The sequence below is a fragment of the Apodemus sylvaticus genome, chromosome 12 (genome assembly GCF_947179515.1).
Source record: "Apodemus sylvaticus chromosome 12, mApoSyl1.1, whole genome shotgun sequence".
Lineage (NCBI taxonomy): Eukaryota > Metazoa > Chordata > Mammalia > Rodentia > Muridae > Apodemus > Apodemus sylvaticus.
This window is the reverse complement of record NC_067483.1, coordinates 84,479,466-84,494,840: the sequence shown is the minus strand read 5'-3', so window position 1 is coordinate 84,494,840 and position 15,375 is coordinate 84,479,466. Positions and strand designations below refer to the sequence as shown.

The window sequence follows — 15,375 nt, the reverse complement described above, 5'->3', positions numbered from 1 at the left end:
TCTCCAAACATTTCTAATCAACTGAATTACTATCATTAAGGATTTTTTTCCCACATAATTGGTGATGACATTAGATTTAACTCATTGAAATATATGCAAGTACTTTATGAGTAAATACCCATAATGGAGTCATGGTATGTAGGCCCTAACTTTACCAGACATTTAAAGGTTCTTGGTACTCTCAATTTTTACTCTTTAAATGTTGGATTAATTTAAACTTTGAAATACATGTATAGTATATGATAGGAAGCATATGACTATATATCACAAAATGCACATAATTAAGAAAGCAAAATTTAAAATTTATATCATGTTATTTGCATCTTCAGTTCATAAAGCGATGAATGACAGAAGGGGATCATTTAGGTGGCATCACAGAAAGTCAAAGCTGGTGTCTATATTTGAGACAATGTTCTGCAAGCCTAAAACATTGCCTCCTTAGGGTAACAGACTAAATTGACACCAGTAAGATTATTGGAACATGGATATGTTAGTCAGCTTTCTGTTAATGATAACATAATATTTAAAAGTAAAGGGATTTATTTTAGCCCATAGTTTTAGTGACTCCATTCCTTTCTAAGACTCCATTCCTTTGCTCTTAGACCTCTGATTTAAAGACGTCAGGTAGCAATTAAGGAGCACATAGAAGAACCAGATTTAACTCATCAGTGAAAAAGCAAAGAAGAAAAGGGGCATTCCCGCCTTCCACTAGGGCTCTTCCCACGCCCCACTCCTAAAGGCCCTACAAGTGTATACAAGTAGCTTGTATTCATCAGATGTAATTGTCATCTCAGAGGCTTACTGCTGATAAACTCACCCTTTTGAGTTCTTTCTGAACTCTGGCTGTCTGATTCAACTCAGCTTTCTGGCTCAAACCCCTCTCCGAGATGACAGATTAGATCTGGCTTTCTGCTTCTCACTGAATTGCACTGCTTGGCCCCAAACCAGCCCTGGCAACATGTTCTAATCTCCTGACTCCTCTTATTCTTTGGGTCCAGCTGCCTCTACTGACCAGCACTGAACTGCAAGAATGCACTTACAGACTCAGCCCCTGCCTGACCCCCTGCACTACCCTCTTAAGTCACCTCTTTCCTGTTGTTTCTATTGAGAGTTAGGTGTATGCTATCTGACTCATATTATGTCAGCTCTTCCTCTGATTCCTCATTTTTTCTGCCCCTCAGTTAGATGTCAGTTTCAAACATGGCTACTTCCTTCTACAAATTAACTTTACCTTCATTATTTGGGATTAAAGGTAAGTACTAAGGGTGTGTCTGCATTTCAGCCAGATCACAGAGACCTAGATCTTTGGTTGTTGTTCCTTGCAGGAGCAGCCATGTTGTGTAGAGGATTAAAATTCCTCTACACAAGTGCCCTTTCTCTGCTCTCCTAACAGCACCACTCTGCACATGAAGCCTTTAAAAGCCAGCTAAGGTACAAAGCAGAGCACTACAAATCATATTTCCTAGTCTAATGTGCCTTTGCTTATAGCATTCTTCCTAGAGTCTAAATGAAATCTAGATAAGAAAATGCAAATGCATTAGATTATGTGCAGTTATTTTAAAAATCTTTGTGATATGTGTCTATGTGCATTTACTGTACCTATGTAGATGTGTGGATATCACAGCATACCTTTGGAAGTCAGAGCACATCACCTTGTGTGTCAGTCCTCACCTTCCAGCTTGTTTGAGACAAGGTCTCCTGTTTATTATTGCCTGCACCAGGCTAGTTGGATCCAAGGATTTTATTTGTACTTCCTATATCACTGCAGGGACACTGAGATTGCTCTTTCCGTGGGTCCTGGTATCCACATTTGGATTACAAGCCTTGTACCAACTGAACCATTTTCCCAGCCCTTGAATTTACTTTTAAATTTTATTTTTTTATTTGTGTGTGTGTGTCTTTCTGCCTGTCTATTTCTGTGCCTGTGAGTGCCCACAAAGACCGGAAACTGAACTTCAGGCCTTTATAAGAATATTGGGTACTGCTAAATTCTGAGCCATCTCTCCAGTCCCCAAACCTCCACAATGTTCATAGCAGCCCTATTTGTAATAGCCAGAAGCTGGAAAGAACCTAGATGTCCTTCAACGGAGGAATGGATACAAAAAATGTGGTATATTTACACAATGGAGTACTATTCAGCCATTAGAAACAGTGAATTCATGAAATTCTTAGACAAATGGATGGAGCTGGAGAACATCATACTAAGTGAGGTAACCCAGTCTCAAAAGATCAATCATGGTATGCACTCACTGATAAGTGGATATTAGCCTAGAAACTTTGAATACCCAAGACATAATCCACAAATTAAATGATGTCCAAAAAGAATGGAGGAGTGGGCCCTGGTTCTGGAAAGACTCAGTGCAAGAGTATAGGGGAATTCCAGAACAGGGAAGTGGGAAGGGGTAGATGGAAGAATAGGGGGGTGGAAGAGGGCTTATGGGACTTGCGGGGAGTGGGGACCCAGAAAAGGGGAAATCATTTGCAATGTAAATAAAAAAAAAATAAATAAAAAGAAAAAGAAAGAAAAAAATAAAAGTTTAAAATCTAAAACAATATAAAATAAATGAAAATCTAAAATAAATCTAAAATATTTGAGTGACTGTTTTAGATACCAAATAGTTTAAAAACCACATCATCAAAAATTGAATTAGGGCCAAGTGTGATGGCTCACACCTTTAATCCAGGAGGATTTAATTTAAGTCAGGAGGCAGAGGCCAATGGATCTCTGAGTTCAATGTTAGCCCAGCTCCCCACAGTAAGTTCTAGACCAGGCAGGGATACAAAGTAAGACCCTATCTTTAAAAAGACCTACCCCTCTCCCCACGATTTAGATACTCATTTTGATCAGTTTGAGTAGACTCTAATAATCTTATAATAAATTTGTAAACTTTTACATGCAAATTAATCTGAGATACCTACAGTAGCTGGACTTCTTTTTACAAAATTAAGATTCATTTAGAAAGAGATTGGAGGGAAAAAGAGAAAGTGAGTGTTGGCATCCTGTGGAAATCAGGAAATCAGCTTCCCTGGTGGGAAACGTTCTTTCTTCCCACCCCTGCTCCAGCGGGCTTGCAGTGCCCCATTCAGCACTGGAGACAAAGCCTGATAGCATAGTAACCTAGAAAGTTTTATTGATTCCTGTTTGGTTTCATTGTAATAAATAATTATTAAAGCTTTTGTTATGTTTTCAGAAAGTAACTTTGCTCAAATTATTAATATGTCATATGAAATTCTGTTTAATAAAGAATATCCTTAATATATACTTGTATTGCTTAATAAAAATTGATATCATTTTAGTATACCATAAAAATTTGAAGATCTCTTTCAAGAATCTTTATAGTCCTTACAAATACAGTATTTATTTGTAATGCCTTGGAGTCTGTGTCCAGACAACCATATTCTACACTCTTCTCCCCCTTGCCTTATGCTTCATCTGTTAACATGTGATGTGAATCTCAGATGAGATATGAAGGTATCAAATTTGGTGCAATTCAGAAAATTTAAAAATAGATTTTACCCATGATTTATAAAAATGTTTATTTTTGTACCTAGCAGTTCGGAATACTTTTTTTCAAATGCAGAGAAATAATATTATATTTCTTTGTTTAAAGACTATTTTGTGATGCATATAAATCACATGAACAGGATTGATGCAATATACAAAAATCTAAATTATAGTGGGGTTTACAGTAGTATTGAATATTTATCCATTTCTTCTTATTGTTATTTATTATTTGAACTTTTACAAAAACCATAGAGTTTACATACGAGCGTATAGGATATGTAAGGAGTTAGGTCTGTTAACTACAGCCATGTCTCTTTCCAGTGCTCTATTAATCACTTTTCAAAACCGTTCTCTTGTTGTTGAAGCTTATAGAATAAATTATGCTGTTTTCACACACAGTTGGAGAATCTGATGCTAGATAAGGATGGCCATATAAAAATCACGGATTTTGGACTTTGCAAAGAAGGGATCACAGATGCGGCTACCATGAAGACATTCTGTGGCACACCAGAGTATCTGGCACCAGAGGTAGGGCCAAGTTCACTTTACAGGGAAATAATGCCAAACGTTTAAATATTGTTGACAAGTAGCAATATTGACTATTTTTTAAACAAGATTTCAACCAGAATAATAACTTTTAACTCACATGATGGGGTATTTTATGACCACAAACATATTGAAAATTACATTTTTTATAGTTTTTAAGCACATGTTTTTAATAAAGTAGATTGGATCATTTTTTTCTTTCTATCTATTTTATTTTCTGGTTCATTTGTTAAAATAGGCTAATTGAGTAACTTCTGTAAGCATATTTATAGTTTTATGAAATATCTTGGACTTTACCTAGAAGCAGAGCTTATAGTGATTGTTGGTATTTGGTCCTTGACTACTGGAAATTGTTGTGTTGAAGAACCTGAATAAAATTACTTACTTACATTTTGAAGCTTATAAGAAAGGATGAAGAGGAGGTTTCAAACCCTTATTCTAATATTTGTTGTGTGTCTTCTCTATGTTGAGGGATTTTTTTATAATATGCCAATATAAGAACAAGATGGAAAATGACTGTACTCTCAAGGAAATTTTATTGGACAGAGACTATGTATAAAACATACATACATGTGTATATATAAACATATTGTGTGTGTATAAAATATATATAATATAAATATGTATTTATATGTGTATATATATATACATATATATATATATATATCAATCATAATGCTGTAAGTTCCATCGTGAAGAATGAAAGGAAGATAAAGGAAAAGAAGATAGACTGTGGTGTAGTAGCTTTCTTAAGTATGCCAGTTAGTATTGCTGTGTCTCAACCGACTCAAATGTTCGGTGATGGAACAGTTTCCCGTAACCTTGCACTTCTGTACATCAAGAATGTACATGGGTCCACACAGGTGAATTCTTTCTGTTCACATCTGTGACTTTAGCTGAAAGACTTATCAACAAGGTAACTGCTTAGAGACTAAAATTATCTAGAAGTGTCTTCACTTGTGTGAGTGTGCTGCTGCTCGGTGTCCAGTGGAAGTCATTCAGGTTGTTGACAGGAGCACTTAGAGCCTCCTTGTGGCTCAGGCTTCTTCAGAATGGCCAGGGTTCTTTGGCCTGGCACATGTCCTAGGAGCAAATGAGAAACAACCTTGTGCTTACTCCCCCCTCCCCTCTCTCTTTTATTTCAGATTTGTTAACTATTAAAAGTTCCATTTTAAAAATCCTTTATTTTTTTATCATTAGGACACAGTTCACATGCCATATAAAATTTTAGGTCAACAGTTTACTTTTTCAAATGTTTAAAGTTGTGCAACTATCACTTGTAAATCTAACATGTTCTAATCATTCCAATTATGACTTCACCTTTATTAGCTTCTCATTCTTTCTCTCTAGGCTATTGTAAATCTTCTTTTTCTTTGAAGCTTTTTCTGAACATTTCATGTAAATAAAATTATATGATAAGGAGCTTTCTAGGTCTGGCTCTTTCCCTTACAGATTATAACTTTAACCCATATTGTGCTGTGCTTTGGCTTTTATGAAGAATGCTGCTGGGATCACTCATACGTCCGTCATCTCATTTCCTGGCCTTTTGTCCATGAGCTCCACATCGCTTTGGTCATACGCTTATTTCTTGAAGTAGTTATAAACATTCCCAGGTTAAGCCAGCACTGGCATTGAGTGTTCCTCCCACTTTATAGAAGTGTGTGAGATCGGAGTCACTGCAGAAGAATTTGAGTAACAGAATCTTCCACAGAGAGGTGACTGAGGAAAGGGACAATTGCTCAGATCTGTGTGCTAAGGAGGAGGAAACCAACACAGAGAAAGAGTTCTGTATATAAAGCAGCTGGAAGGGACTGGAGCCAGAGTAATAGGCACCCTCAGAGTGTTCCAAGGCTCTGGGGCTGATGCCACTGAGAGCCTTCTTAGGTGACCAGGATTGTGTTACCAAGCATCACTTTGTTCCTGTGGTATCTGGAATAACAATATGAAGCTTAGTGAAATTCATTGTCATGTTAATAGTCTATATACAGCTAGAAGGTGATCCGGGGTAGACAGTAGTGCAGCAGTAGTGCAGCAGTAATGCAGCGGTTCTTCTCTTCCCACCCCTCTCTCTTAAAATTATTCTTTGAGAGTTTCATCCATGTAAATAATATGTTCTGATCATATTACCCCTCCATACTCCCTAGGAGTATTAAGATTCTAATTAGGGTTTGCTAGCTCATAAGGCCTACCTTTTCTTCTGTAATCATATGAATGATGGCCCAACAGGAAACAGGAATCAAAAGAAATTAGAAACTAGAATAAATTATGTATATATTATCATGTTGCCTTACAGTATTGGTTTTTTTAAAACTAGGAGATAAATTAACATTTCAAAAGGCTTAGTAATTATAAATAAGTGCTAATATTTAAAGTATATTTCCAAGTATTGTTGCCTTGCCAAACATGTAATTTTCTCTGTTATAGATGGTAGAGTTTAAAACTCTGTTTTCGTTACAGAGTGAGTAAAAATTTAAAAGTGATGTTTTTGTTTATTCAAATATAAGATCATGTTTTCGGGACAAGTTTTGTTTTTGTGGATGTCAGGGTAAGCAATGCCTTTGTTTCTTGGCATTCAGCCGCCCTTGCTATACATTTGTAATGAATGATGGTAGTCTAGACTTAGAATACCCAAATTAGTTATGTCACAATTAGGAGAAATTATTCTGAAGAAGATAAAAACTCATTCCAGAAGCAGATGATCTTCTAAGAAACAAAGATACTGTTTTCTGTGCAGGCATCATCAACTGAATGACAAACTAGGCACTGAATACAGAGTTCTGTCATTTCTAAGGGTTTACAGTATTCAAGAGATTATCCATTTTTAAAAAATCATTAAGTAGTCATTTTTATGTATTTAAGATGTATTGCATTTAATTATTTTATGTTTATATGTTGGTGAATATAGGCATTGTGAGTGCGTGTGCACACAGTGCCATGTACATTTGCCAGTAAATGAACAGCCATGTTGGAATGCAGAGGTTTGAGTTCTGTAGGTAAGGGAGTCCCTGTAAATTGCAAGCCAGAGGTTATAATAGAGTGGGATTTACAAGCTCAATTAGAGAGAGGTTATCTCACACTGAAACCTGCCTTTTTCTTTACTTTCAGATGATGTTTACCACTTTTTGAACCATTCATTTCTGCTCTGTACCATTATCAATGTTGATCTTTCCTCGGTAGGAGGTCAGACATGAGTCAGACTAGGATGCATCCCTGACTACCGCTCTTGTGTCCGACTCCCATCACTGCTTGTGTTTCCTTCTGCTCTGAGAATACTTTCTGAACAGACTGTGGCTGTCTCCATTCCCACCAGTGTGCTTTTACCTTTCATTTGCTTTTGTTTGCAGTCGTTTGCTATTTAAAGGAAGATGGTGTATATATTGAAGATTCCTCAAAAAGGATATGAGATGCACCTAAAACCAGTTTACTAAGTGTCCTATGTGTCAGCTTATAGCATATTTCTAAATGCTTATGTTTACATGGACTCCCCTTATTTTGTGGTAAATACCACCAGAAAATATGTCTCCTCAGTAAAATGACATTAATTGAAAGAGAGAACATCTAAATAAATGTTATCTCTTTAGTTGATTTATGAATAATGAAAAAGGGTAATAACTTTAGTGGCAGTTTACCAATAGGAAAAAAATAATTTTTTAGGTTAAGTTTTGATGGACCTGTAAACTAGACATTTCACATGCAGCATCTCTGAAAATGCATTGATATGTATACAGCTTTAAATGAGTTCATTTTTCTTGTTGTAATTCAAGGAAATAAAACCAACCCATTAAAAAAATATGGACCAGAAGATGTCTTGAAGATTCTATTTTTGTAGTCTGTGCAGTGTTTTAACACCTTTAACTTATAAAAAGAATTTAGAAATTACAAATAAACTCTTTTAAATTTGATTATTTAGTTTGGCTCCTATTAGATCCAGATGATTTTATGCAGTGCTAATTATTTGGAGTGTCAGCTTTGCTTTGGAGTTAGCAGTACCTGCTCAACTCTCCAACTGTAAAACAGTTTGAAAATCAAATGTAGCTTACATGCAAGACCCAACAAAATTAAGAGTGTTAAGTGCGTTTTGGCAGTTCGCGTTTATTGTGCCCAGTCCTCAAATGCACCGGCAGATAATCATCTGAACGTTAGTTATCTTCCACATGCTTACGTGATCACACAAAAAGTGCATGCTAAAAAGAAGCAGATGGTGACAGATGGGCCAGGTTGAGGAAGGTGGTTTGGGAAACCCATAGAAATACACTTCTGAAATAGCGTAAAAATCAAACTCTTTGATAACCAACTTAGAAAAAACATGGAGATTATAAAATGAGTTGGTTTTTGAGAAATATATAATATCAGCTCTAGTTACTGTTAAAGATGGAAGTATGCATGTTTATTTTATCTAAATGTAGAGTGGGCCCCTGTGACTAAAAGTGCAGTTAATTCTCCTTGGTTTGCAGAGCCCATTTCTAAAAGCATTTAATGTTAGAATTCTATATAATTTTTTTGAGATCTGTTTTTAATATCTGAAATAACTTAAAAACATCTGAAATGCATTTGAATATTGGTGACTTTTGGTGAAGAAATCTTGTACTATGGTAAATCAATATAAGGAGAAAATTACATAAAAATTACATAAAAATCAGAAATATACACTAACTTTATAAGAAGTAAGTAAATCATGGAATAGATGTGTGTGCGGTGATGTAGGTGAAGGGAACAGATAGAAATAAACTGAGAAAGTTTCGATCACTGAGGAGTCAGTGTGAGGAGAGGGCTCGGGGTGAAGATGCATGTGGCCTGCCACATGTACATCCACAGTCTGCAGGCAGCAACAGGAGTGTGCAGAGGAGTCCATGGAAAGATCTGCTGTATTCTTACAAATAGGAAATTAGGCTTAGACTCAGCATGGTGAAAAAGAGTTACTTAGCTAACATTGTTTTGAACGCTAACATTTTATTTAATTATGAATAATTTTTCCAACACCTGTCCCTTCCTCTTTCTGGCAGTCTGAAAAGATGTCATCCCCAGTATTAAAGGGAAGTTAAGTAAATTTAAGTCTCATCAGGGGCACGGTAATTAGTTCTAGTTGTTGTCTGCTTGATGGTTAGAATTCATATTTAAGAACCTCTATCAGATGAGTTGCCTTGTTAGTTGATTTAATTTATTTCTCTACTATGGACCTATTATGGGTAGCATTAACAATTATGACAATTTGTCCAATAATTGGATATTGTTTAAAAGTGAAGTAAAACAGAATAAATGCCCTTCAACTTTTACAACTAGTGCCATTTACTAGTTTAGAAGTTATGAGTTTTTATGCTAGCTACATTTCACATACACTTCTTTTTAATATGATGAATCAGACTATTTGGTAGGATTTTAGTTGAAGCACAAAATGTAATTGTAAATTCTCTGAATACTGAGGATATAAAAACAGTAACCTTATGTTGGAATACTAATGATGCCTATTTTTACTTGTGTCACATGGTCCAGTTTCTTAGAATTCATTAATGTCTGTTGCTTTGTAATTAAAAGGCAGTATAAAGAACTGCACGAAGATATATGCATGTTTGATTTAATTCCCAATATTGTATATGCTTAGATTTTTTTCTTAAGGGATTTTCCTGTTCTGACATTGGTTTGCTTTTGAATTGTGATGTTAGCTGCATTCAGTCAATTTTACATGTAAGGAGGTAACAAAAAACATAAAACTTAGATCAAATTGCATGTGATATCTACAGATGGCGTATCTTAAGAATTAAAGCAGTAGGCCAATAATTATAATATGTTATATAAAATAGCAATATGCAAAGTATTGACAAACTGGATCTCATACTTACAAATTATATACTGCTTTTGTAACTATAATCTCTTAAAATCTGAATAAGAAAACTTGTCATTTTTATCAAATACCATTTATGTGAAAAACATAAAAAGTCTTTATAAACAATGAAGCATAGATACATATATAGCATATATTTCAGTTACCTGAATAGTGAGGCTACCAGAAAAAATACTGAAAACGTGGTAAATTGGTTCAGCCGAGTTCACAGTTTACTTTCACAACATAGGTGTGTAGACAGTTTGTTTAGATGTTTGATTTTTCTCCCATCTGTTCTGTCAGGATTATTGATTGAGCAGCAAGCCACTCCAGGGCATGCATGCATTGCCTCCTTATAATTGCTAGCCTTGGGTGCATTGTTTGGCCTGAGTAGCAAACTGATAAAGGTGTCCTTTCACTCTTCCCATAAATCCTTCTTGGTAAAATAATACTGGAATGAAATGCTTTTGAAAATTCCTATTTTATTAATATTGAAACATTTAGTTGATGTCATTCTGAAATACAGTTACTTAATGTCATCTTTCAAAATCAGTAATGGTTTAAGAGCATATTTGTAGATTAAAAATTGGGTTTGTTGTTGTTATTTGCTTGTTTACTTACCAGACTTTTAAAAACAAGTACAAGTATTTTTATGAGATGTTACCGAATGTTTGATGTTAATTTACCTGCTTGAATATTAGGGTTTTGTTTCTGTTTCTGTTTTTTTTTATTTGTTTGTTTTTTTAATGTCTGAGAATAAAGCAGTTTCTGGGTTCTGGAAGAGAAAATGAAATTCAGCCTCTTTCCTGGAGATTGTGCTGTTTGACTTCTTTCTGATGTGGTCTCTCCTCTCTTAGTGGAATACATTCACTTTCAGTCGTCGTCTTTTGTCCCTTGTCTTTGTGGGAATTGTGTTGAGTGGATAGGCTATCTAAAATTACTAAGGATAAGATGTAAGTCAGCACTAGATGTCTGCATTCCTGCTTGCATTTGGAATTTTGGGTAAAAGTCTATGTTGCTTTAAGGTAAAAGACACTTATGTAATTTTCAAGATCAGTCTTTTACTGGTTTCTTCTTTTGGAGTATGTTCTGATCTGCAAGTACAGCCTAGTAAGAGTGAGAGGTAACGTTGAACGAGGTACAGTAATTTCCCTGTTATTGCACCTTTAGACCACTATCTTTGATACCGTTTTCACCTTTACAGTGATCGTGAAATTGATGCGCTGGTTTGCTATGGAAAGTCATCATTAGAAGAAACCAGAGAGATTTTTTTAACAATTAGGATAAGAAGTGCAAATTTTACATGCTACTAGAATTTTAGGAAAAGACGTACTTTTAGTAACAAAGAAAATTTTTGTCCAAAAAATAATACAAAGTACTTAAATTTGGAATAATTAACTTGATTTGGAAAATTGAGACTGTTTCACAGAATTGCTTAAAAGAGAAAATAGCTGAATAGTGGAATGTGTATAATACAACAGTCATTTTAATTTCTATTTCTTGGACATTTCACCGTATAACTTACATAAAATCTTTGTAGTTGATAGCAAAGCCTCTTAAGACCGTGGCTGAACTCTAGGGTACCTTCTCAGCAATGCTGAAATCTACATGCTAGTAACACAATGCATTACGTCAGTATTGTTGACCACAAAGAAATACCACAGACAGTTCCAGTTACGTCTGCATGGATCTACATGTCAGTGAAAGTCTACATGCCAGATGCAAAACTACCTATATTGAGAATCAGTGTTTATTTTACAAAGCTAACTGAAATTATTTTGTTTTCTCAAATAGATTTTCTTACAATGCAGTTCTGATTTTTCAGTTGCTTTTTCTCTTCAAAATGAAAACCTTCATTTTATGTACTCCTACCCGTCTGGCTGAAAACCAGACATTTAAACAAAAATAAAGGATTGCCAGTTTTGCCAGCTGGGGATGAGAACCCGGCTGGTGAAATGTGGGTTCAGAAGGCAGTTAATCCAGCCTTTATGCTTTTTATGGTTTTATGAAAAAAGAGGTTAAAAGCCACATTTGGCTCCTTTTCATGTCTGCCACTGTTTTGTTGGTGTTGTAGGAATGCAGTTAAAGAGTAGTTAGATTTTTGTTTTGTTTTATTATTGGGTAAAATCCTGTATCGGTTAGATAAATGTCCAGAAAACAGTACACCTCACTAATGAGCTGTTCAGCAGTCACTGCTACTTTAAAAGGTACAGGCGGGATTTCCTTTTAGAAACGAGAGGATTCTTAGGCTCCCTGACTCCAGCCCTTAGTTTCTATTTTTTTGTTCGCATATTACTTACTCAGATACAAAAATGTGAATGATTTTTTTTTATTAAAAACTCTCCAAATGTTTCTCTTTCAGAAAATATTTTATTTACACACAGTAACTGGATTTGTGATCTTAGATTACAGAGTATTTTCATAGGTTCATAAACCCAATAAAACAATGATATTATTTGAGTTTTTGAAATTTTCTCCATAATCTTTAAACATTCATGCCTGTCATAGTAACTTTAATGTGACTGTCAGAAATACCTAAAAATCAGTAAAGCATTTGATTAATCCAAAATATGAATGTTAATTGATAAAATTCACATGCTAGAACAGGTTTCCTCAAAGCTTGACAGGGTCAAATAAACTGAGGTTTAGTATCAGTTCTAATGTAGTTATGTAAATAAGGCAGAAGACATGGTCTGTGGATGAGGAACATTCTATGGAGCAAGAATCACATTTGCAGTTGAGGGTGTGGCCTTAGGCTCTAGTTGCAGCTGTATAGGAGTCTGTGGTAAAAGTAAATGGATTTGAAGAGACTCTTGCAGTGTAACCAAAGTGATAGCTTTATACCGTAATTAATTAAATTGTTATATATTTTATATTTTTCTTATATATTTTGAGAAGTATATGTAAGGACATATATCACAAAGATCCCATCATTTCCCTTTTTCATTTTTGAGACAGGGTTTCTCTGGCTGTCCTGGAACTTACTCCTTTTACCAGGCTGGCCTCTGACTCAGAGATTCACTTGCCTCTGCCTCCCAAGAGCTGGGATTAAATGTGTCTGCTACTATGCCTCGCTGAAGTTTATTGCTTCTAAGGCTTCAGATATAAAAGTATACTATAGTTCAAAACAGTAAATACTGATATTCATTTGGTTTATTTTCTGAAAGAGTTTAAGGAGTTCTAAAAGTTGTCATATTTATTATTTGTTTGCCATACCCTATAATGATCATCCTTACAATTGTTAGGTGTGCTCATCTTTCACAGTTTGCTTTGTATTGATGCCTTTATTTTAGATTTATTTTGTGTGTATAAGTATTTTGCCTCTGTGTGTATGTATGCATCATCATGGGCAGCAGGTGCCCAGAAAGATCAGAGGAGGGTGCCAGATCTTCTTACACTGAGGTACAGATGGTTGTGAGCCATCATGCCTTCTCCAGTAGTTCCAGGTACTCTAAGTCACTGAGCCAGCTTTCAGTCCTGTTTTCTTTCTTATTTTAAACTTACTTTTTAAAGTAAAATGGCACAATATGTGCTTTATCACCAGCATGGCCTAAATTTAAGTTGTCGGAGGAATCAGAATGTAAAATGCAGTAGACGTATGAGATAATAAGAAACTAGTATCTGATGCACTTCATTTGATCCTGTAGATACAGATGTATTTTAAATTTATTTTAACAAATTTTTCATGATCTCTCCTGGATTTTTTGTACACTGAATGTTTTTGAATATATGTTAACTGCTTTGTGTAAGTATTTGAAATTATATTTTTATACAAAATTCACTTCTTTGGAATAATGCTTTAAAAGTTAATGTACATGGATTGGGCATGGTAGTCCAGAGGAATACAGACAGATCTCTATGAATTCAAAGCCAGGTTAGTCTACATAGCAAGTTCCAGACCAGCCAAGACTGTATAATAAAGCTGTCTCATGATGATGGTGGTGGTGGTGCTGCTGCTGTTGTTGTTGTCATAGTCATTGTTGTAAACATTTGTCATTTTTCTTGTTTTACTTCCAGGTATTAGAAGATAATGACTATGGTCGAGCTGTGGATTGGTGGGGCCTCGGTGTTGTCATGTATGAAATGATGTGTGGGAGGTTGCCTTTCTACAACCAGGATCATGAGAAACTCTTTGAATTAATACTAATGGAAGATATTAAATTCCCCCGAACACTCTCTTCAGATGCAAAATCATTGCTTTCAGGGCTCTTGATAAAGGATCCAAATAAACGGTAAGCTTCAATAATGGTCCATAAGTTACTGATGAGTTGGTTAGAGTGTTTTGTGAAAATTAATTCAAATATGCCTAACTTCAGGGAACATTGTATTTGGTATAAATATTTTTCCACTGAGAAATGACTTATTTGTGAATGCATAATATAGAGCAGTGTAAAAATTCATCAGCTATTTCTTAACTTGAAAGTATTATATAATCTTACCATATGAGAACTTTTTAGAAATTCTTTATTGTACTATGAGAAAGCAATTTCTTTTTTTTTTTAACTTTGAAAACATTTTATTATAATAAGTTCTTTTTTTTAATTTTTTTATTCGATATAATTTATTTACATTTCAAATGATTTCTCCTTTTCTAGCCCCCCCCCACGCCCCGAAAGTCCCGTAAGCCCCCTTCTCTTCCCCTGTCCTCCCATCCACCCCTTCCCACTTCCCCGTTCTGGTTTTGCTGAATACTGTTTCACTGAGTCGAGAAAGCAATTTCTTAATTATTAACAAGATCTTAAATGTTTATCTTATTGGGTAGGAGGTTACCTTTTCTTCTTTGAGTCTCCAGGGTTTCATATTCCTACGGACTCACATCAAAGCAAGAAAAGGTGTTTGCACTCTGTTCTCCCCCAATTAATTTATGTTAACATTTCTAGTTTTTTGTTATTTAAATTTTTCCCCAATGTGGCTAAAAAAATTGATTTTAAATGCAAGACAGCATGATTTTGTTTTTACAGAAATGTCTCAGTTATGACCTAAACTCTCCTAAAACCTTGCTCGGCTACTGCAGTTTGTTCGGTTTAATCTATTAATTCTCAATATGCTCACAAGAGACTTGTCAGATGTCTTCTGAATATAAAGCACCCCATAATGTCAGAGATACATACAATTTTTGTTTTGTTTTCAATGAGAGGTGAAGAGAAGGAGGGAGAAAAGGAGGGAGGGGGAAGAAGGGAGAGAGACAGATTTCCCCCTGAGTTCCAGAACTTTCTTGAAAGTTCATTAAATTCCAGGCATCTAGAGGATAGACAACTTGATATGTTTTTGATTGTCCAGAACACCTTACCTAATGTTTTGTTACACTATATTGTGATTCATGCTTTACATATATCTGAGACCTTGGCACCAACCTAATTGTTCACAACCATCTGTAAATCCAGTTCCAAGGGCTCCGGCACCCTCTTCTGACCTCCTGAGGCAGCAGACACGCACATGATAAACATGCATGTTTGCAGGTAAAACACTCATACATAACATAAAAAGTAAGTTTAAAAGACAGTAA

General features: G+C 35.2%; 1 protein-coding gene across 3 annotated transcripts in view; it reads left to right on the top strand.

Annotated features, from left to right (window-relative positions):
• Positions 1 to 15,375, top strand: part of Akt3 (AKT serine/threonine kinase 3) — a 278,591-nt gene that overhangs the window by 232,684 nt on the left and 30,532 nt on the right. For all 3 annotated transcript variants that reach the window (XM_052200144.1, XM_052200145.1, XM_052200146.1), the window contains 2 exons: positions 3,905 to 4,033; positions 13,887 to 14,101. In XM_052200144.1, coding sequence (XP_052056104.1) covers positions 3,905 to 4,033; positions 13,887 to 14,101 — 344 coding nt within the window. The remainder of the gene's footprint in view (positions 1 to 3,904; positions 4,034 to 13,886; positions 14,102 to 15,375) is intronic.